General features: G+C 40.0%; 1 protein-coding gene across 4 annotated transcripts in view; it reads left to right on the top strand.

Annotated features, from left to right (window-relative positions):
* The window catches only part of bbc (choline/ethanolaminephosphotransferase 1 bbc), a 263,240-nt gene that overhangs the window by 27,511 nt on the left and 212,939 nt on the right, over nt 1-22,790 (top strand). For all 4 annotated transcript variants that reach the window (XM_067136823.2, XM_067136822.2, XM_067136821.2 and 1 more), the window contains exon 3: nt 11,996-12,118. In XM_067136823.2, the coding sequence (XP_066992924.2) occupies nt 11,996-12,118 (123 nt within the window). The remainder of the gene's footprint in view (nt 1-11,995; nt 12,119-22,790) is intronic.

Genomic DNA, 22,790 nt, shown 5'->3' with positions numbered 1-22,790 from the left:
CTGAACATTGTCTCATAGCAGACAAAGCTTTCTTCCATAGACCATGTTGGCAGAGATCATCTGTTGTCTCTTGACTGGATATACAGTAGTCCACCAGGAAGAAGAGCATCCTCTCATCCTAGTCCCACTGGTGTGCCGACTCCACCTTCTTCAGGTGCTACCTGACAGCCTTCACGAACCGTTCTACCATGCCTTCCGGCTGCTGAAGTGTTGTTTGGGTCTTGCATACACCAAGACACTGCAGAACTTCCTTTATCAGCGTCGATTCAAAGTTCAGCAAGTTGGCCTTGCAGTTAGGGTCTCGCAGTTGTGAGCTTGCATTTGGGAGATAATGAGTTTTAACCTCACTTTCGGCAGCCCTGAAGATTTTTTTCCATGGTATCCCATTTTCATACCAGACAAATACTGGGGTTGTACCTTAAATAAGGCCACGGACACTTTCTTCCCACTCCTAGCCCTTTCCTATCCCATTCTCACCTTAAGACCTATCTGTGTCGGTGCGACGTAAAATTACTTGTAATAAAAAATAAAGTTGGCTACTCTTTAAGTTTCTTGATTGGGGTTTGTGTACACCTCAGGCCACCTGGCAAAATAGTCCATATCTAGAAGCAGGTAGCAATTTCCGGTGTCTAGCTCACAAAATGGTCCTGCGATATCAATAGCTATCCTCTGAAAGGGCACTCCGATGTTGTACTTCTGCATCCGGCCCATTCTCTGGGTACAAGGGCCTCAGCTTGCTGCACAGGTGTCAAAAATTTGGCACCATCAAGGTCTTACCAAGATGGCTTGTTGTTGTGCCTCTGCATAGCTCAGCCACCACTTCATCCCTTTGTCCCTGGGAATTGACAACTGGGCTGTGTTCTTACCTTCGGCCAGCTCTGTTATATGTATCAATAGACTGTCGTTGACCTCTAGGGACTTCCACTGAGCCCATTGTGCTTTGTTGGTTGGGCTGCGCTTGGCAATGTCCTTCCATGCTGTGGCCTTCTGCAGCCACAGCTCTCATGGCTTGGATATCCACTGTATCTGCCTGCATCTCAGCTTTCTGACAGTGGGTGCAGTTCTCAGTGTGAGGCCTTCTGGACTGGGTGTCCACACATTGTTGTGTTCTCTTTCATCTCAGATGTTTGGCCGTGAAGTCGTATTCCTGCAGGTGTTGCACCCAGCTAGCAGTCTGTTCTTTGGTATTTCTAAAATTCAGGAGCCATGTCAAAGCAGAATTGTCAGTGTGCAGATGGAACTGTTGACCTTGCAGGTATTTGCAGAAGTGCTCCATCTTCATGATGGCTGGTAGTTCACGGCGGGTTACGCCTTGGATAATGTCTTGTTGTACTACACTGTCACATTTCCCTGACCATTCTGAATTTGTGACAGCACTCTACCAGTTGCCACATTGCTGGTGCCTGTATCGACAAAAAACTTTTCTCCAGACTTCTGATAATCCAAGACAGTTGCTGAGCAAAGGGTCTCCATGAGCGACTGAAATGCAGCCTCTGCTTCTGGAGACCTCGAGAGTGATCTCTTTTTCTCTGTGAGCTGTGTGAAAGACTTCGAGATGTTGATGAATCTGGCACTGAACCCCTGGTACTAGGCACACAGGACGAGAGAAAAGTCCTCAACTTTCGGTTGTCTTTTGGCACAGGCCATTCTCTGATGGCTTCTATCTTTTCCAGGTTGTTGGCTACTCCTCCAGTGACACAACGTGGCCTTTGTAGTGTACCTGCAGGATTTAATTTCAGTCAATCAATAAATTGTAGTCTCTGGAACATAATGTTTTCCAGGTGCTCTGGGAACTAACCTACCACGATGATGTCTTATAAGGTACACCAGGCAGGTGTCATGCTTGAGCCCTCTCACCACGGACTCCATCATTTACTCGAAAATCGTAGGTGCATTACACAGTCCAAAGGGTATGATGGTGAACTGCCATAACCGCTGGCCGGTAGAGAATTCAGTCTTCTTCATATCGTTTGGGTGCAGCCCACCGGCCAATCACGACTCTGGATCCAGGGTTGAGAACCACTGGTATCTGGATAAGGTGTGAAATGTGTCGTCAGTTCAGGGTAATGGAAAGCAGTCTGTGTTGGCGACAGTATTCAGCTTCCAGTAATCACAGCAGAAGCTGAGCTTTCCATTCTTCTTACCACCACTACAGAGGATGACAATGGACTGTTGATTACTTTGATCACCCCATACTGCTCTGTGTAGTTCTGCATCTGGTTGCTGCCTCCTTAGCCAGAGATACTCAGTAGGGTGGTAGATAGGGATTGTGTCACCAGCATTAATGTAATGGAATACCCTGCCAGTCCTCCCTGTAGTTATCTCTCATTATCATGAAGATTTCTGGCTCCTTGGCTGGATGGTCAGCAGAGTGGCTTTCGGTTTAGAGGGTCCCAGGTTCATTTCCCTGCTGGGTCGGGGATTTTAATCTTAAATGATGTATCCGTGCTTTGCTACAGAATTCTGGGTTAGGTAGTGTACACGTTGTAAGGTTGTATAAAATTCCATAGCTGTTAACATAATCTCAGAAATGCGACAGGGAAGTCACCATACGTCTTTTCTCATGTAAAGACTGGGTTAGGGAATTTTCATTGTGATGATAGGCCTTGTTGTCTACCATCAGTCACAATCAGGTTGGGGAGTCTTCATCATAATGGCTGACACTCACTCTCCACCTGCTATTTTTACATCCTCAGAAAGCAGTCTTAGTGGTTTTCCCAACTGAAATCAACATCATTACAATGACATCAGTAGGAATGTCACGATTAAAAGCAGTGATATCATATGAAATAATCAAATGAAAAACCACACCTTCTCTCACTTGTAATGAACAGTATTATGCTGTCGATCTAAAAGTCCAAGTTCCAGAGCGGTAATGACCAGGCCGCAGACAGCCTTGAATACTCCTCTGCCATTATTCCATTATGTAGCACACTGCTCATTCATATCAGCGCCTCAGAGTAGGGATCGAATGGCTGGAATACTATGATGGACCAGTGTGTTACATACCACCAGTATCAGAAAATGTATGAACCAGAAGAAAGTTATCTAACTCCAGCTATTTCCCTGCAATATTCAGGCAGGCTGTTACACTCGGTATGCAGCAGTAATCCCATCTATCGGGGATGAGTGGCATCAGAAGAGACAAAGAACATCACAACAATGGTCATTGCAATGTTATTGTTAATCAGTGTTATGAGCTTTCACTATTGTAGGCCTTCACATTTTCTTCGACTCTGAAATACCACTCTTGTCATAGTTGGTGTGGTTAAACTGAATAAAACATCAATTATTGGAAATTGTTTTCTCTATAACAGTTCATATGTAGTATTTTTTGATAGGCATAGGAATTTAAAAATTAAATTTTAGGCACCTTCCCCTAAACTACCATTTTATTCAGGTTGAATAATATTATATATAGCCTAGACTGTAGTTTCTTATTCCCTGACTCTACTTACCAATTTTCATTAAATTCTGTTTACACATTTTCTCATGCCTTGGCGTGTAACCACAACATATTTTATCTATGTTTCAAGACATGCCAATTTAAGTGTTGGTGTTTGCAAGTTACATGTAGGCCCTAATGTTCTTTTCCATTTATAATTTAGGGCCGAAGATGATCCAATATAAGGGTTGAAACTAGTCCTCATATGTAATAAGTAATATATTAACATGTTATATAGAGTAGGCTATTGAATAGGTGGACCTTCACATCCTTGTTGATTGTGATATATGCTATTGTGTCGTGGGTCATGTAAATATTCAGTATCTGATAAGCTGGTGATATGTTTAACAAATCAGATTTAGGTGGTGGGGATAACAGTGATGATTTGCTGTTGTTTTTTTTCCTTATTCTTCTTCCTGCTTGTTGTAAAGTTCCTGTGTAAAGTTCTGTGCAATGAGGGCTTAAGGTTAGGAAACTAACTTCAGTTTCAACAAGATTTTTGGGCTGTTATTTAGTTCTGAACTTTCACTGCCTTCTGGTTGGAAAATTGTTTGCAGTGCTCCAAAGAAAACTTGAATCAGCCAAGTATAAGAGGCCACGTAAGTGAGGTCAGTGATAAAATAACTGACAGCCCAAAACAGATAGAATTGGAAGAAGACCATCAGGAACATGCTTGTCATGCCTGCCACAGAAACAGCGAGGGTGGTCTACAAGCTTAGGTCAGAATTTCCTGCTGATTCTTGAGCAAATGACATTGACTCACAGTTCACGTCTGTGTGGTGGGTTTTCCTTTGAAGCATAATAATACTACAAGACTTTTGTATTTATATTGGTTTACTGAAAATAATTTGAACCTAAAATGACAGCGGCGAAAACTCGTCTTTGTGGTAAATTTTCGTATGTAATAAACTTATATTATAAACAAAATAGGTTGAATTTTTAGGTAGATTGAATTGATTTGCAACACACTCTTTGCTTTCTTGTTCTGACTTGTACTTTTAAAGATTTTCAAAAATGTAATGTGTGGTATTAACCCTCTTGGAGTCAGGTGGTACCAGCTCATTAAATTGCCAAAGCTGATCAGGTCGGCCTTTAAAAATCCTGTCGGACCTTGCCAGCGCTGATTACATAGGCTAGCATATAATTCTACTTTAAACACAATTTTTGTGGCAATCTTTAGTGGCGTGCATACTTTTGTGACAACCTACTGTATAGTGCAGAAGCTACAAGTTATAGTGAGCCTGACCTTGCTTTGGCAGTTTTAAGAGGGTGTTCTAGCTATCACAAAAGTAATTTCCTGTGGGTAGAAATACCGCAGGTTCGAACTCCACTGTCGGCATTCCTGAAGATGGTTTTCCGTGGTTTTCCATTTTCACACCTTAATCAAGGCCACGGCTGCTTTCTTCCCACTCCTAGCCCCATCGTCGCTATAAGACCTATCTGTGTCGGTGCGACGTAAAGCAAATAGTAAAAAAAATTACCGCTAACTGGTCAATAAGAGATTGCTCCTTGCAGTGGAGTGGATTTGTGAAAGCAAACTGGCAGGTGATTCACGTGAATGGAATATTTGGAACATGGATGATTTGTTATCGGATAGCAGTAGTGAATTTAGTTTAGGGAGTAGTGACAAAATTATACCAGATGTGTCTCCTGGATCACCACAACTAAAGAAGAAACCTTTATTTGTTTCTGACGGCACTAAAGCTACTGTAAATGTGGTGGTAGATGAAGCTAGTGATGATGATGATGATGATGATGATGTCTCTGGAGAACATTTTATGGAAATTTTTCTCAATGTACCTGACAACATTCCTCAACCTCTTGTTTCTTTCATGGAACTTCTCGGATCTAAACATGCCCCTCCATCTGTTTCTCCACCCATATCATAATTCAGTATATTTTTCATTTTCTCTCTATGCTACGCTGACCAACTCCTTACATGTAACGAACTATCACCCAACTCCCGATCTCGATGTTGGAGACACACTAAAATTAATGAAATAAGGGCGTTCATTGCCGTCATCCTGAATATGGGACTAATAAGTAAATCCACTATTGTTTCTTACTGGAATACTGTAGACCATTTCATTACCCCTTGGTTTTCAAGGAATAGGTTTTCAGCTTATTTTAAAACTTTTTCACTTAGTTGATAACAATAAGCTTTTTCCTCCTGGCTGTTCAAACTGTGATCTGTGTGCTTGATTTCAGCCTCTTGCAGACAATGCTAATAGGCTATTTAGACATAATTACACTCCTCACCAGCAACTATCCAAAGACGAAAGTTTAGTTGGAACTAAATGGCATACACAGCTACTCCAATATATGCCAAATAAGCAACATCACAAGTAGGGAATACAATTTTGGATGTTGTTTGATGAAGTTAGCAAGTATTGTGTTGGTTTTTTTCTGTACCGAGGAGCTAAATCCATTGAAGACTAAAACAGAATAAAAAATAATGGACTGGCCTACACTGTCTCTAGGGAATTATTTTATGAAAGGTTTTCACATTTCATTTTGCAGTGAAAAATATACTGAAGCATGATAAGGGTTGAGAATCAGATGGAGGGGCATGTTTAGGTCCGAGAAGTTCTATGAAGGAAATAGGAGGTTGAGGAATGTTGTCAGGTTGTTTTACATCAATCACCCTTGCAAAACATTTATATTCATTTGGAACATTTATTACTGGTACTATATGAAGAAATAGGAGGGGACTACCAGCTACGTGAAAAAGCCCTTCAAATCAGTTTGTAGTAAATATTTCAGACAGGGGTTAATTTTACTAGTGGGATCTAAACAGAAAAAATCTCAGAAAAATCTGTTGGTGCTTACAAGTACACGTGGAGCTTCAACAGAAACAGAAGTGACTGTAAATGTTAGAAACAGAAATCAACCCAAGAGAAAACTAAAATTTATGTGGGGGACATTGATACAAATGACATGATGGTGTACTTTTATTTAGATGAATTTAGGACTTTGAAATTCTGTAAAAAATATTGCATTCAATATCATTTCGAGAATGGTGTTAAATTCGTAGTTGTATTTAGAAAACAGAAAAAAATTATTAGACTCCAGTTCTACTCAGTATCTCGTGAGTGCTGAATGGTTTGAGAATAGACAAAAAATTATCATGAATATTCCTGTGTCCTGTGTGTCACTTGATAAGGTAACTTCAATACAAGCCATGTATTGAATAGTTGGACCCATTTTTCCTTATCAAGTGTAACAACTGTCAATACGGATCATCATGAAATTTTTATTGTGCCATATAATATTCCTGTGTGTGGCATAAAACTTTTGTCAAGAAGGTCGCGAACTGTGTATGTCAAGTGCGATAACGGTCTGCATAGTAAATGTGAAGCTCTTCATAAGTGCCCTAAATAAAATATATTTAAAGTTAGTCCTGTTTCAACAAAGTACTCATATTTTTAAAAAAGTTGCATTATGCTTAAATATTATCTGTATAGTTCCTATTAGTGTTAGTGATAAGTGTTAGTTATCTGTTAGTGTAAGTATACAACCATACTCCAAAGTGCTTCAATAGTGTTCTAAAACTTTGGACAACAACAATATATATCTGGTGATATCTTCAACTCTACAATTCTTTGTGAGTAACTTGTCACCATCCTTCTTTTTACTAGTGACATTATTTGAATGTTTATTTTTGTTTTTCTTTTTCTTGTTCAGAGTCATTAAATAGAATTTTGCTCAGAAATAAATTCTCTATCATTACATATATGCTGATCCTCGCGGGCCAGGTGTAGCATGCATGCTTCTCACCCGGAGGCCACGGGTTAGATACCCAGCCAGGTTAGGGATTTTTACCTGGACCTGAGGGTTGGTTCAAGGTTCACTCAGCCTAAGTTATTACAATTGAGGAGCTATATGGCTGTGAGGCAGCGACCCCGGTCTAGAAAGCACACAGACTCACACAGACTCAAATGACATGTTGGTGTACTTTTATTTAGATGAATTTAGGACTGTGAAATTCTGTAAAAATTCGTCACGATGTAAACTGCAGGCCTTTGGACTGATCAGCGGCCGCTTGGTAGGTGAAGGTCCATCAGGGCTGTAGCGCCATAGGTTATTTAATTACATGTATTCTGTTGTATTGCAAATGAATTTTTTCACCAAAACAGAAAATGTTCTTTGTAGAAAATAAAAACTATACTATCACCTATTCATTTTTTGTTTTTTAGTAACTCAGAATATTTTTTTATTGTGTGTAGTCTGCATATAGAATATTTCTTGTCTGTATTTGCCAGACATTGATACAAATTTTATTAGTGAGTCAAGTTATATTTACTAGTATATGACATTCCACTCGACGATTTATATACGTATTTCACAGAAGAGAGCTCACTCAGTCTAATCTGTTTAGCAGGCTACACGTAAATAAAGACCCATCACTTGTCCTAGAAAATTGCTCCTGCTTTGTTTTTCGTACCGTCAGCACAAACGAAGTTAAGAAAGTCTTGTATTCTATGAAATCCATAGCAAGTGCTGTTGATGCAAATCCTATTACAGTACTTTCATACATAATGTTATTGGTGCTATTCTACCCATTGAATGTAGTACAGAAATATTTAAAATAGTTATATTTGAATCAGCCTTGTCAATACACTTATTACATACATTATCATTATAGATTGTTATGGCATTCAGCGTTCAGTCTGCAAGCCTCTGTGAATTTACTAATCGTCGCCACAATCCTCTATTTGCAACTAGTGCTGTGGCCTCATTTAGTTCTATACCTCTTATCTTTCAATCGTTCGAAACCGAGTCTAACCATCGTCATCTTGGTCTACCTCTACTTCTCTTACCCTCCATAACAGAGTCCATTATTCTCCTAGGTAACCTATCCTCCTCCATTTGCCTCACATGACCCCACAACTGAAGCCGGTTTATGCGTACAGCTTCATCCATCGAGTTCATTCCTAAATTAGCCTTTATCTCCTCATTCTGAGTACCCTCCTGCCATTGTTCCCACCTGTTTGTACCAACAATCATTCTCGCTACTTTCATGTCTGTTACTTCTAACTTATGAATAAGATATCGTGAGTCCACCCAGCTTTCACTCCCGTAAAGCAAAATTGGTCTGAAAACAGACCAATGTAAAGATAGTTTCGTCTGGGAGCTGACTTCCGTCTTACAGAATACTGTTGATCGCAACTGCGAGCTCACTGCATTAGCTTTACTACACCTCGATTCAATCTCACTTACTATATTACCATCCTGGGAGAACACACAACCTAAATACTTGAAATTATCTACCTGTTTTAGCTTTGTATCACCAATCTGACATTCAGTTCTGTTGAATTTCTTACCTACTGACATCAATTTAATCTTCAGAAGGCTCATTTTCATACCATACTCATTGCACCTATTTTCAAGTTCCAAGATATTAGACTGCAGGCTTTCGGCACAATCTGCCATTAAGACCAAGTCGTCAGCATAGGCCAGACTGCTTACTACATTTCCACCTAACTGAATCCCTCCCTGCCATTTTATACGATCCATGTAAACTACGAACAGCAAAGGTGAACGATTACAGCCTTGTCTAACTCCTGTAAGTACCCTGAACCAAGAACTTATTCTACCATCAATTCTCACTAAAGCCCAATTGTCAACATAAATGCCTTTGATTGATTTTAATAATCTACCTTTAATTCCATAATCCCCCAGTATGGCGAACATCTTTTCCCTTGGTACCCTGTCATATGCTTTCTCTAGATCTACGAAACATAAACACAACTGCCTATTCCTCTCGTAGCATTTTTCAATTATCTGGTGCATACTGAAAATCTGATCCTGGCAGCCTCTCTGTGGTCTGAAACCACACTGGTTTTCATCCAACTTCCTCTCAACGATTGACTGCACCCTCCCTTCCAAGATGCCAGTGAATACTTTGCCTGGTATACTAATCAATGAGATACCTCGATAGTTGTTGCAATCCTTCCTGTTCCCTTGCTTTTAGATAGGTGAAATTACTGCTTTTGTCCAATCTGAAGGTACGTTACCAACACTCCATGCTAATCTTACTACTCTATGAAGCCATTTCATCCCTGTCTTCCCACTATACTCACCAATTCAGGTCTAATTTCATCTATCCCTGCTGCTTTATGACAATGGAGTTTATTTACCATCCTTTCCACTTCCTCAAGCGTAATTTCACCAACATCACTGTCCTCCTCCCCATGAACTTGGCTGTTCGCAACACCACCAGGAAGATTTCCTTTTACGTTGAGATGATGTTCAAAATATTCCCTCCACCTCTCCAGTGACTCCCTGGGATCTATTATGAGTTCACCTGAATTACTCAAAACACTGTTGATTATTATTAATGAAAGAAAATTATTAATTCAACCAAACATTTTTCAAGAATTCAACCAAATCACTGACCACTGATGAAGGGAATGGTCGAATTCCTGAAACATGTTTGGTTGAATAAAAAATACTTTTCTTTCATTAATAAGTGTATTGAGAAGGCTAATTCAAATATAACTATTTTAAATATTTCTGTACTACATTCAAACTAGTGAATACGGATCAAACAGTCATTTTAACCTATCATGGTTAAGTTTATCAACAGTTCTACCCATTCTCGCCCATATTAATTACTGTCTCAAAAACAGCACATTACCATCCCATTTAGATTCTCCCTGCTCTCTCCAAAGTGTTAGAACGGTTGGTACATGCACAAATAATGGAATACCTGTCCGCTCGCTCTCTTCTGGATCCGTTTCAGTCAGACTTCAAGACGGACCATAGCAAAGCAACTGCCTTACCCAAAGTGTCTGAGGTCGTCGGACAAGCAATGGACATAAGACAGTGACAATACTTACACTCATTGACTTCAACAGTGCTTTTGACACGATAAACATCCAGACATTGTTGAAGAAATTCAAATAGTTTTTCGGTAATGTTGCTTTAAATTTTTTTACCACATATCTTACAGATCGTATGCAACGTGCTATAGCACAAGATACTGCTTCATAGTGGCATCTCCGGGCGGCAGAAACCCCTCAGGTTTCTATTCTTGGTCCTCTTTTGTTTTTCCTCTATATTAATGACATCTCCTCTAAAATAAAGTATAATAGATATCACCTTTATGCCGACGACCTCCAAAGTTACTGCCATGTTAATATAAATGATATATTGAAAGCAATAAGAGATATCAACTACAACCTTCAACAACTCAGTGTGTATGCCAGTGAAAACTCTCTCTTCCTCAACCCCAAAAAACTCGACAGTTAAATCGGTTCTCAGAAATGATTAAATGTCATGTATACAAATTATTCTATTCCTCAGGTGACCTTAAATACCACCGTAATCCCTAAGGAAGTGAGGTATGACCCTGACTGAAACTCTTGATTAGTCTGCACACGAAGAAATACATGTAGAAAGATGTACGCAACGCTACTCCCTCCGAAATGACACAAGACGTAAAGATAAAACTTCTCCAAACTTTGAAACTACCAATACTTGACTACTGTGACATTGTCCTCGTTGATGAGACCCTTGGACAAACTTTAAAGAGCATCGAACTCTGGTCTTCGATTTGTTTTTAACTTGAGTTATGATGCTCACATAACCCCTAGCTACACATTTCTTTCCTGGCTAAAACCCGAGAGGCGACGGAAGTTCCACAAACTCACGTTGATATATTGAACTCAGAAGGAAAATCTACCCAAATATATTTCTTCAAAATTCCATTTATTATCCTTATTCCATAGTTGTAACACAAGATCTGGCACTTCCCCCACTTTTCCCATCAACGGCTCTTCAATGTATAATAGATCCTTCATTGTGGCCGGGTTACAACTTTGGAATTCACTTCCATATGCTGTCAGGAACTCTACCTCAATATAAAAATTTAAGACTGCATGTAGAGATTACCTGTTGAATACGCCCAGGCCATCTATGACAGCTGATGGCAGTGCTGTTGAGGATTCCACCAGCAGAATCGCTGACGGACTGAACATACATATCATTACGTATATACTGTTATATTATAAATTATTTTTTCAAAGTAGATATTGAGACAGAAAGTGTGAAAATGTTTTTCTTTCCTGAAAATAAACATTATCGACAACTATAATATCAACAAAAAACTTTGAAATCTTTAAATCACTCTGAATCATTTGTTTATTCCATGTAGTCGACATGTAGAAAATTTCTTGCCTGTATTTGCCATACACTGATAGATATACACGAATATTAAAATACACATATTTCCACTAAAAACGGCATGGCACTTTGCAGTAGTAGAGTGGAGGCGGAGCTCTGGCCTCTTCCAGCTGATAGTGAATGGCCGACCAGATTGGCTCCTGGCTTCAAAAGGGTTAATAGAACAGAGGCACAACCGATGCAGTCATCTACCTGAAGAAATTGAATGGCTGTGATTAAAATATTTTTGTCAGTGAATCTTCTGTCTCTCTTAGGTTTTATTGTATATATATTTATGATGCAATTCTTTGTCTTTATGATTCAAGCATATTTATTTTGGTAGTTGTAATGATACCATAATTTTATCTTTCTGTTTTGTTTCAGTGTTTGTGGCCTTATCTGCTTGTATTGCTGTGCAGCTTGGATTTTATCCATCCTGGATGTTTTTTCAATGTTTTTGTGCCATGACACTTTTCTATTGTGCCCACTGGCAGACTTATGTCTCAGGTGAGTTTCTTTGAATAGACTATTGGGTTGATGCACAAATCTGTTACGGTTTGGATATAAGTTAATGCCACTGAGATAGTTAGGGCTTGTTTATTGTTTGTCATTTGGAGTGCCATGGCTGTGCTTGTGGATATGCTTTGTATTGTTATGCAGAAGGTGGAGTGTTAGAAGAATGGTTGAAGATGGGTGCCATGTGTCAAAAAATGAACTTTTCTGACATAGTTTTCTGCACTATCGGGGAGATTCTAGCACAAAAATATAGTATTTCCTTGCATTTTAGACTCCCTTTTTCCCCACTTTTATAGCCGCAAAAAGCACGGTGGGGAGGGGGGTCAAATATGCAATAGCCTTTCATTTCATGCAGTGACTCTGATTATAAAGAACTATAAATTGTACATGAATGTGTTCTACACTATTCTTTAACAAATTTATGATTGTATTCTGAGTCTTACTGGTTACCTTTGTTGGCAGTATTACTACATTTTAAGAAATAAAGAAAGCAAGAAATTATTTAGTTCTTTTTCCGGGTTGAACCACGTTGTTGTTTTCTGGACATTCCGTACAGTTTGCTGATGTTTCAAATACATTGCAGTATTCTCAAGACAACTGAAATACCCCTACTCGATCTGAGGTAATCAGTCTCCCAGGCGGCAACCAATCACTGATGAATACATAGGACAGTCTGGAAGAAGTTTGACTATAAGGTACAAAGAACATGTTAATGCAGTCAAACATAAAAGATATTTGGCAATGGGAGAGCATATGTTTGAAAAGAATCATAAGTTTACAGACATATCTAATGACATGGAGTTAATACATTCGGCCAAAAAGGGAAAAATCATGAATGTTTTAGAAAGTTCAGAAATTTATCTTGCTTAAAGAAATGACTGAATCAAGTTTAAATGAAAGAAGTACAGAAGAGAACCCATTGTATAAACTAGTGTTTGATCATTTAAGGAAGAAAAAGAATAGAAGAAAAACTTGATCTTAAATTTATTTAGGTATTCTCACTTCAATTCATCAAAATGTTAAAATTTTATGTAATGATAATTTTCATAATTTTTCACTAGTTTGTTTGTTCATTGATATGGTGAATTAGGATACAATACCTCGTTAAATTGTAGGCTAAACAAAATATATTGTTGTATTGTTTTATATTCCTTGATTTGACTTCACTGACGAAGGGAATGTATATTGTTCCTGAAACATGTATGACAGAATAAATTTTCAATCATTGAAAGTCTATTGGCAAGGTGGACCCAACATAAACTATTTTAAATAGTTTCTTTAATAGATTAAAACAAGTCAATACAAGATCAAATAAAATGCCTATTATGGTTAAGTTTATCAACAGTTGTTTAGGTTAGGTATGCTATCTCTAAGCGCCCAAATAGTGCCAGATTTTCCATGATGAAAAAGATGAATAAATAAATAACAGGAAAGCTTTCCGTATTTATGGATATTTAAAGGTGTGGAGGTATTGCGTTTTATTATCATAATGTTTAATTTTGTACGTTCGTTGTCTCTGTGTTTTTATTAACACATAGTATGATTAGTTTGGCGTCTCCGAAAACTGTAAAAGTGGTTAGTGGTTTGGCTTCCGAAATGGGGTCGCCACACGTGAAGCACTCTTCTCCTTAAATGTACTAGTACAGAGGTACAGGGACATGAATGTCGATGTCTATACTTGTTTTATTGACTACAAAAAAGCCTTTGACTCTGTGAAACATGAAAAGATGATAGAGATATTAAGATCGACTGGTATTGACCAATGCGATTTACGCATTATCAGCGCACTGTACTGGAATCAAACCGCAGATGTCAAAATCGACCAAAGAACATCAGAAGCGTCTACAATCAGAAAAGGTGTTCGTCAGGGTTGTGTGCTGTCACCTCTCTTATTCAACATTTATTCTGAGGCAATATTTAAGGAGGTATTGTTGGAGGAAAACAGCGGGATAGTTATAAATGGACAGGCAATTAACAGTATCAGGTACGCAGATGATACTGTTGTCATAGCAAATGAATTACCTATGCTCCAACGCATGATAGACAATTTAGTCCAGCGCAGTGAAGAGTTTGGCCTGTTGTCAACGCTTCCAAGACCAAAGTTGTAGTCTTCTCTAAAAGAAAAATTCCAGCAACCCTGTCAATAAACGGCAGTAAGATTGAACAAGTATCCTCCTTCAAATACTTGGGTACTGTGCTAGATGAGGAATGTGATTCCAAGAGGGATATAAAATCTAGAATAGAACAGGCCAGGAGGCAATTTTTTAGCATGAAACAGCTATTTACAAAATCGGACCTAAGTGTGCAATTAAGAATGCGAATGATTCGGTGCTATGTATTCTCCATTTTTCTCTTTGGATGTGAAAGCTGGACCCTTGACCAAAATCTAGAAAAAAGAATTGATGCTTTTGAAATGTATCTGTATCGCCGCCTACTCCGAATACCGTGGGTGCTGAAAATTTCAAATGATGAAGTCCTTCATCTCATGAAGAAACAAAAAGAACTATTACTTACTGTTAAAAAAAGAAAAACCCAATATCTAGGTCACATTATGAGAGGCGAAAAGTACCAGCTATTACAACTCATCATTGAAGGTAAAATACAGGGGAAAAGGTCTGTTGGCAGGAGGAAGAATTCATGGCTGAAGGACTTCCGAAGATGGCACAACTGCACTTCAGAAGATGCTTTCCATGCTGCAACATCACGTCCAGAGCTGGCTATGTGGACCGCCAACCTCCGCTAGGAGAAGGCGCCTCAAGAAGAAGAAGGCATGTATTATTATTATTATTATTATTATTATTATTATTATTATTATTATTATTATTATTATTATTATATAATTCGCTGGGGCCATCAAGGACCATGTTAAGTCTTCTTGCATGTGAGACAGAACTTGGCCTTCTTTAGAGCCCAAATTTCCCTCATTCTTTGTTAGTGGGCCCGCTTACGCTCCTCTGTCCAAGTGGCACCGTGTCTTCTCTTCGATTGCTCGTCTTGGTTTAGCCCGTTCATCAATATTTTCTTGCGGAAGAGATCTCTGTTACGGGCATCTTCAGCTGAGATATGTAGCATTTGCAGGTCTTCTTTGGTATTTCTAAACCAGGGACTTGTGGTTTTGGGGTTTGAATCAAAAAAGTGAAAGATTTCTTTAGTTAACTTTCTTCCGTCCATTCTTTTCAGATGACCGTAAAATCATGCCCGTCTTTTTCTGATTGTGTCGGTAATTTTCTCTATTTTGCTGTAGACTTCCTTGTTGGATCTCTTTTGATGGATTCCATTTCTGTACTTTGATCCCAAGATTCCTCTCACAATTTTGCGTTCTCTTTTCTCCAGTTCTTCAAGGAGTCCTTTATTGGCATTTAGAGACAAGGTTTCGGCTGCATATAGAACTACTGGCTTCAGAACTGTTTCATAGTGGCGTATCTTGGTGTTCTGGGAAAGGCATTTTTTGTTGTAGATTGTGCGGGATGTTTGGTAGGCTATTTCCAGTTTGCGTACTCGCTCCTGAAGTGCTTCTTTGTCCAGTCCATTTTTCATGATGATCTCACCCAGGTATTTGAATTTGTCTACTCGAGTGATGTCCCCATATTTTGTATGGAGTTTTGGTGGAGCCTCTTTGATGTTAGTCATTACTTCTGTTTTCTCAAACGATATCTGCAAACCAGTTTGTTCGGCAATTTCCTTTAAAATTTCAACTTGAGCTCTAGCGGTTTCTATGTCGTTTGAGAGAACAGCAATATCATCGGCAAATGCTAAGCAGTCTGTTGCGATCCCCTTGAATTTTGTTCCTATCCTCAATGGACTGTAGTTGGTTTCCTGTAATCTCCCCCGCCAGTTTCTGATGATCTTTTCAAGAACACGGTTGAAGAGTATCGAGGATAGCCCATCACCTTGTCAGACTCCTGTTTTGATGTCAAAGGAATGCGAGAGACATCCGTGGAACTTCACCTTAGATTTTGTATCGGTTAGGGTGGCTCTAATTAATGCCAGCAGTTTCAAATCAACTCCAAATTCATTTAAGATGTTTAGCAGGACTTCCCGGTCAATGGAGTCGTACGCTTTCTTAAAGTCCACAAAGACAGACACATACTGCTTGGACCTTAGTGTACAATATCTGATGATCGTTTTGAGATTTTGGATCTGTTCAGCTGTTGAGCGACCTTTTCTGAACCCTCCTTGGTATTCACCTATTTGATGTTCGACTTGTGCTTCCAAACGCTCCAGGATGGCAAGTGATAGAATTTTGTAAGTCACGGGTAGCAAAGATATTCCTCTGTAGTTGTTGATGTTCATCGTGCTGCGTTTTTTGTGTAATGGATGGATCAAAGCTATTTTCCAATCTTCGGGTAGGGTCTCCTTGTTCCAAATTTCTTCTATTTGCTTTTGCAAGATATCAAGTGATTCTTCTGGGGCATATTTCCGTAGTTCTGCTACTACTGAGTCTTCCACCAGCGCTTTGTTATTTTTGAGACGGACAATGTGGCGCTTGATTTCATCTCTGTCGGGTGATCTGGAATCTGGGTATCTGAGCAAGGGTTCCTTGGTCTCAATGGCGCTTTGCGGTTTAGAGCAGTTAAGTAAATTCTTGAAGTAATCTGCCAGAATGCGGCAATTTTCTTCATTTGACGTTGCCAGTGTGCCATCCTTTCACTCAAAGCATAGAGATGGTGGTTTATAGCCAGTGAGTTTGCGTTTGAAGGCTCTGTAGTACTCTCTGCTTTCATTCTTCCTAAAGTTTTGTTCTATATTTTCAATGAGAGATTTTTCGTGTTTACGTTTCTCAGTTCTGAACATCCTAGCTGCTTGGGCACGTTGGGTTTTGTAGGTTTCCCAATCATTTTCTGATTTCGTAGAGTAGTACTGTTTCCACGCATTGAGTCTTTCTTGGAGGACTGATTCGCAGGTACCATTCCACCAGGCATGCTTTTTGCTTCTCTTGATTTCTGCAACGTCTTTAGCGGCCTCAACAAGGAGACTTTTGGTGTTGTTAAAGTCAGTCATTTGGTCTAGCCTTCTCCTGGAACTCCTCGACCCTTTGCCGAAGCTTATCATTGTCAAAGCGTGTGATATGTTTGGTTGTCTTCCTTGTGTTTGCGGGAACTGGTTTGAATTTGAAAAGAGACATATAATGATCTGAGGCCACATTGATGCCTTTCTTTACCTTGACATTCATAATCTCAGGGCTGTTTCTTCTGGAGATTGCAACATGATCAATTTGGAACTCTCCGAGAGCTTGGACGGGAGAACGCCAAGTCATTTGCTTTCTGGGTAGATGGCGAAAGTGGGTCGATATGACATGCAGATTGTGATTTTCGCAAATGGACACCAGTATTTTGGCGGTGTGATTGGTTCTTTTGTGAGCAGGGTAATTTCCTATAACTTTCTTGTACTTCTGTTCACGACCTAGTTGGGCATTGAAGTCACCCAAAAGAAGCTTGACATGGTGTTTGGGGATTTTGTTTAATTTTTCATCCAGTAGGTCCCAGAAATTATCAACTTCGTCTGGATCAGACTTGTTCTTATCCTTTGTAGGAGCATGTGCGTTAACTAGGGCGTAGGTTTTGTTCGCGCATTTAATTGTGAGTATAGACAATCTGTCATTCACAGGTTCGAAATTTGCAACCGATTTAAGGATCTTGGTTCTAACAGCAAACGCGGTTCCAAGCAGCACAGCTCTTGAGGATTCCTCTTTGCGCTTTGCTCTTGAAAAATCGGTAGCCTTCGGATTCAAAAATCTCTTCATCTGGGTACCTTGTTTCCTGTAGGGCCATTATGGATAACTGATTTTCGTGAAGAGCTTTGGTGAGGGTTTTCAGCTTGCCAGTTTGTGTAAGTGAATTTATGTTGAAAGTTGCTAGAAAGGTTTTAGATTTTGGCCTGAGTTTTTGATTCTTCGGGGTACACCGATACGCTCCGACTCGTCTCTTGCATGATGTCGAGTCTCCCCCAGAATCCGAACGAGACTCGTGCTCTGTGGCGTTCACGACGAGGGATTTATCCGAAGATTTACCCCCTGGGGTATGTTTCTCGAAATGTTGTGCCATCATGCTTTTTGACTTGACTTTGCTTTGGACGGTTACCCATCCTTTTACAACTAGGGTTGTTAGCCCTAGAGGTTGCCTCAAGATGTTTTCTGGCTTCTGGTCATTTACCAGTCTTCGCCGTAACCCTGGCAAGGGACCAGTTTTTTTTTTCACGGTGGTATTTTATTTCCCTACTACCCTCTGACTCTGCTGGCGGCAGAGCCAGCGAGCTTCCCCAATTCCCATGGGACGCGCCCGATGGAGGTAACCGGTAAATCCCCACGCGGGTATTATTATTATTATTATTATTATTATTATTATTTGTTAGATATCTTGACGGGTAAAACAATTATGACTGGGTTGTTTTTATCATGTTTTAAGCCTACTTCTCCAAAAAAACCTATATTGTCCTAGTTACGAGATATTAAACGATCACTTTGTTAATGATCTCACTTGCTATATTAATAGCAACAACATTGAATATTTCTTAACTCATCCCACGGTGGTGCAGCTCTTTTTAGGCACACCCGCTGCATGTATGATTTTTACCATTTACCAACCTTCCTGCCATTATTAAATCTCTGGCAGTACCGGGAATCGGAACTCGGGCTCACACGAATGGCAGCTAATTGTGTTAACCATTACGCTGGCAGACATTCTTAACTGCAAAACACAGACATATTGCATGACTGATGCACGATTGCAATACACAGGTCGGACATATGAAACTGTTTAAGTATTTATGCGAAGTCATCGGAGCTGCAGTACACTACAGAGGTGGACATTTCTTAACTACAAAATAAAGACTACCACATGATTTTGATTGGTGTTTTATTACGTGGGTCAGACGGATGAAACTAATCATTAATTTGTGTGAGTACCGGGCGAGTTGGCCGTGCGTGTAGAGGCTCGCGGCTGTGAGCTTGCATCCGGGAGATAGTAGGTTCGAATCCCACTATCGGCAGCCCTGAAAATGGTTTTCCGTGGTTTCCCATTTTCACACCAGGCAAATGCTGGGGCTGTACCTTAATTAAGGCCACGGCCGCTTCCTTCCAACTCCTAGGCCTTTCCTAACCCATCGTCGCCATAAGACCTATCTGTGTCGGTGCGACGTAAAGCCCTTAGCAAAAAAAAAAATTGTGTGAGTGTAATCAGAGCTGCAATACGACCTGTACCCACTTCAAAGTGGGATCATTGTTTTCCTCTGATAAATTATTGTGGGGGATCTTATATGTGAGCTTTATTTTTTCCACTTTCTTTATTCGAAGAGCCAGGGATGACTTCGGTGTAAAAGACAATCCATATTCAGGAAGACCTTTGGAGGGTATCATATTCTGTGAGTTGCTTCCCAGAAATGTGGCCATCACTGCTGATGTTCGTTGTCCACAACTGAGATGCCTTACAGCTCCAATGCAAGAAAACTGACTGGGATGACATAGTTTTCCATCTGTTCACTTCCCAAGTACCTGAAATGCTCCACTAAGTATCTTGTTGCCTATTTTAATAGCTCCTTTTTCTTCCTTATTTTCTCTACTCACTACAATTGTCTTGCTCTTTCTTCATATTGATCTTCAATCCTTATCGTTCAGTCTTTCTGTTCACAGTATTCAGCTGTTGCTCCTCCCTCTCATCCTTTCTGTAGATCACAACATTATCGGCAAACATCATTACATTAATTCTTGATCTATGGATACTATCATAAGCCTTTTCCAAGTTGGTAAAAGTTATCACCTTGTCCTTCCCATGTTCCCAGTTTCTTTCCTTTGTTTGCCACAAAGTGAAAATGGATTCCACTGTTGACCTTCCACTTCTGAATTCAAACTTCTCCTCTTTTAACTGTCTTTGCACCTTCTTCCTAATTCTTCTTTCCAATATACTTTCCATTATTTTGGCAACATGCAAAATGATGATGATTCCTTGGTAGTTACCATACATCTCCTTTATTTCCTATTCTTCAATATTGATGTTGTAACACCCTTTTGCCAATCTTCAGGAACTCGTTTCTCTCTCCGTACACTCCAGTAGTCTGTATGCCCACTACACTCCCACTGATCCTGCAATCTCCTTCATTTCTGTGGCCACTTCATCTACCCTCATATCTTTCCCCATCTTCATCTTTTTTTTTTTTTTAATTGCCCAGTCCACCTCTGCCATTGTAATGTCTGGTTCCTTTTCTGTTGCTTCTTCCTCTGCTCCTACTGTCTGGGTAACTTCTCTGTGTGTCTGATTTCTCACATTCAGTCATTTGTGAAAATATTCTTTCCATCTGTTCTTGATCTCTTCTGATTTTGTCAGTATTACTCCCCTCTTTGTTCTTTACAAACCCAGAGTTCACATTTTCGTTCCTCTTGTTTTTGATAATGCCATACACGGTGTGTGGCAGAACAAACTGCTGAAATATTTGTTCATCTGCTGTCCATGTTTCCGTAGCAATGAAATATATATAATAGTTTGACATATTGGGAATTCATTGTTGTGTTGATTTCTGCGAATATGGTACTCACAACACAGGAGGAGGTGTTTATCATGGAACATTATTTTTGATCAGAATGGGTCAGATTCCTATCATTTTAAAGAACAATACAAGGAGTGATTTTATAAGGAGGCACCAAATAACAGAACAGTGTTAACTGTCATTGTCTAGTTCTATCAAGAGACGATAGGGGTAGGCAGAAGGCCACGTCCCCCAGATCCCCTCCACATAACTGCTTCACAAGCCCTTCTTCTGTCTACCCCTGACGCCCCTCTCTTGTCCCGTCCAGATATGCTTAACTGACTCAAGCTGTTCATTGCTCATTGCACTTCATTTGCACTACGTTCGGCCGTTTGGGGTGAGTCTTATGTACACTTATATTATGGAGTAGGACCTTATAACCTTCCGTTTAGATTTGTTAATATTACAAGATATTAGAATCATTCCGTATTGACGGTTTTCACTTTACAAAGGTGAAAAAATGAGAGTATCCTCCTAATTCAATACATCATATATTCCATCATTAGACGGAGTAAACAAATTCAAACATGTTAAGGATTGTTTGAGCCATCTTCAGTGAAAAATGAGGGGGGTTGAAATAATTTACATAATACAAGTTACAAAATGCCAAAAAAACCATAATGATGGAACAAATGAAAAAACAAACAAAAGAGATCCTAGACAGAAACAAAATAAGCACAAATATACAATATTTTCATCATTATGTGGATCAAAAAATAATTCACTGCGACAAAATTCAGTGAAACAGGGCTTAATACAAAACATAACTGAAACTAAAAACTGTGTTAACCTAAGAAGAAAAGGAATGAAAACAAATGATACATATGGAAATGAACAATAGGTGCACATGGTGGGGTTGTGGACCTCATAGTTTACAAAATATTGGTTTTGTAACAGTAACAAAATCGGGTTGAAATCACTGTCGAAAATTCAGGCAGAAAATCTATCCTTGTAGAAAAGCATCACATCAAATTGGTTAGGAGGGGAGCGTGAGCAAAAAAATTTGAGAAACCAAGCCTGATATTACGTGCAGGCAAAATGTCTGTGACAAGGAAAGAACACCGATAAAATTTAAAGCTGTTTTGTTATTGTTACAAAACCAATATTTTGTAAACTATGAGTTCCGCAACCTCACCATGCACACCTATTGTTCATTTCCATATGTATCATTTGTTTCATTCCTTTTCTTCTTAGGTTAACACAGTTTTTAGTTCCAATTACACTGACTGACAGAGCAAATGCAACACCAAGAAGGAGTGGTTCGAAAGGGATGAAAGTTGGGGAAAAAACAGAGACGGCACGTACGAATAATTGATGTTTATTTCAAACCGATATGCAGGTTACACAATGCGCACGGCATCGACTCAGTAGGATGTAGGACCACCGCGAGCGGCGATGCACGCAGAAACACGTCGAGGTACAGAGTCAATAAGAGTGCGGATGGTGTCCTGAGGGATGGTTCTCCATTCTCTGTCAACCATTTGCCACAGTTGGTCGTCCGTACGAGGCTGGGGCAGAGTTTGCAAACGGCGTCCAATGAGATCCCACACGTGTTCGATTGGTGAGAGATCCGGAGAGTACGCTGGCCACGGAAGCATCTGTACACCTCGTAGAGCCTGTTGGGAGATGCGAGCAGTGTGTGGGCGGGCATTATCCTGCTGAAACAGAGCATTGGGCAGCCCCTGAAGGTACGGGAGTGCCACCGGCCGCAGCACATGCTGCACGTAGCGGTGGGCATTTAACATGCCTTGAATACGCACTAGAGGTGACGTGGAATCATACGCAATAGCGCCCCAAACCATGATGCCGCGTTGTCTAGCGGTAGGGCGCTCCACAATTACTGCCGGATTTGACCTTTCTCCACGCCGACGCCACACTCGTCTGCGGTGACTATCACTGACAGAACAGAAGCGTGACTCATCGGAGAACACGACGTTCCGCCATTCCCTCATCCAAGTCGCTCTAGCCCGGCACCATGCCAGGCGTGTATGTCTATGCTGTGGAGTCAATGGTAGTCTTCTGAGCGGACGCCGGGAGTGCAGGCCTCCTTCAACCAATCGACGGGAAATTGTTCTGGTCGATATTGGAACAGCCAGGGTGTCTTGCACATGCTGAAGAATGGCGGTTGACGTGGCGTGCGGGGCTG

The sequence above is a fragment of the Anabrus simplex genome, chromosome 1, assembly GCF_040414725.1.
Source record: "Anabrus simplex isolate iqAnaSimp1 chromosome 1, ASM4041472v1, whole genome shotgun sequence".
NCBI lineage: Eukaryota > Metazoa > Arthropoda > Insecta > Orthoptera > Tettigoniidae > Anabrus > Anabrus simplex.
The sequence above is the reverse complement of the archived record's forward strand: the minus strand, read 5'-3'. Positions and strand labels throughout refer to the sequence as shown.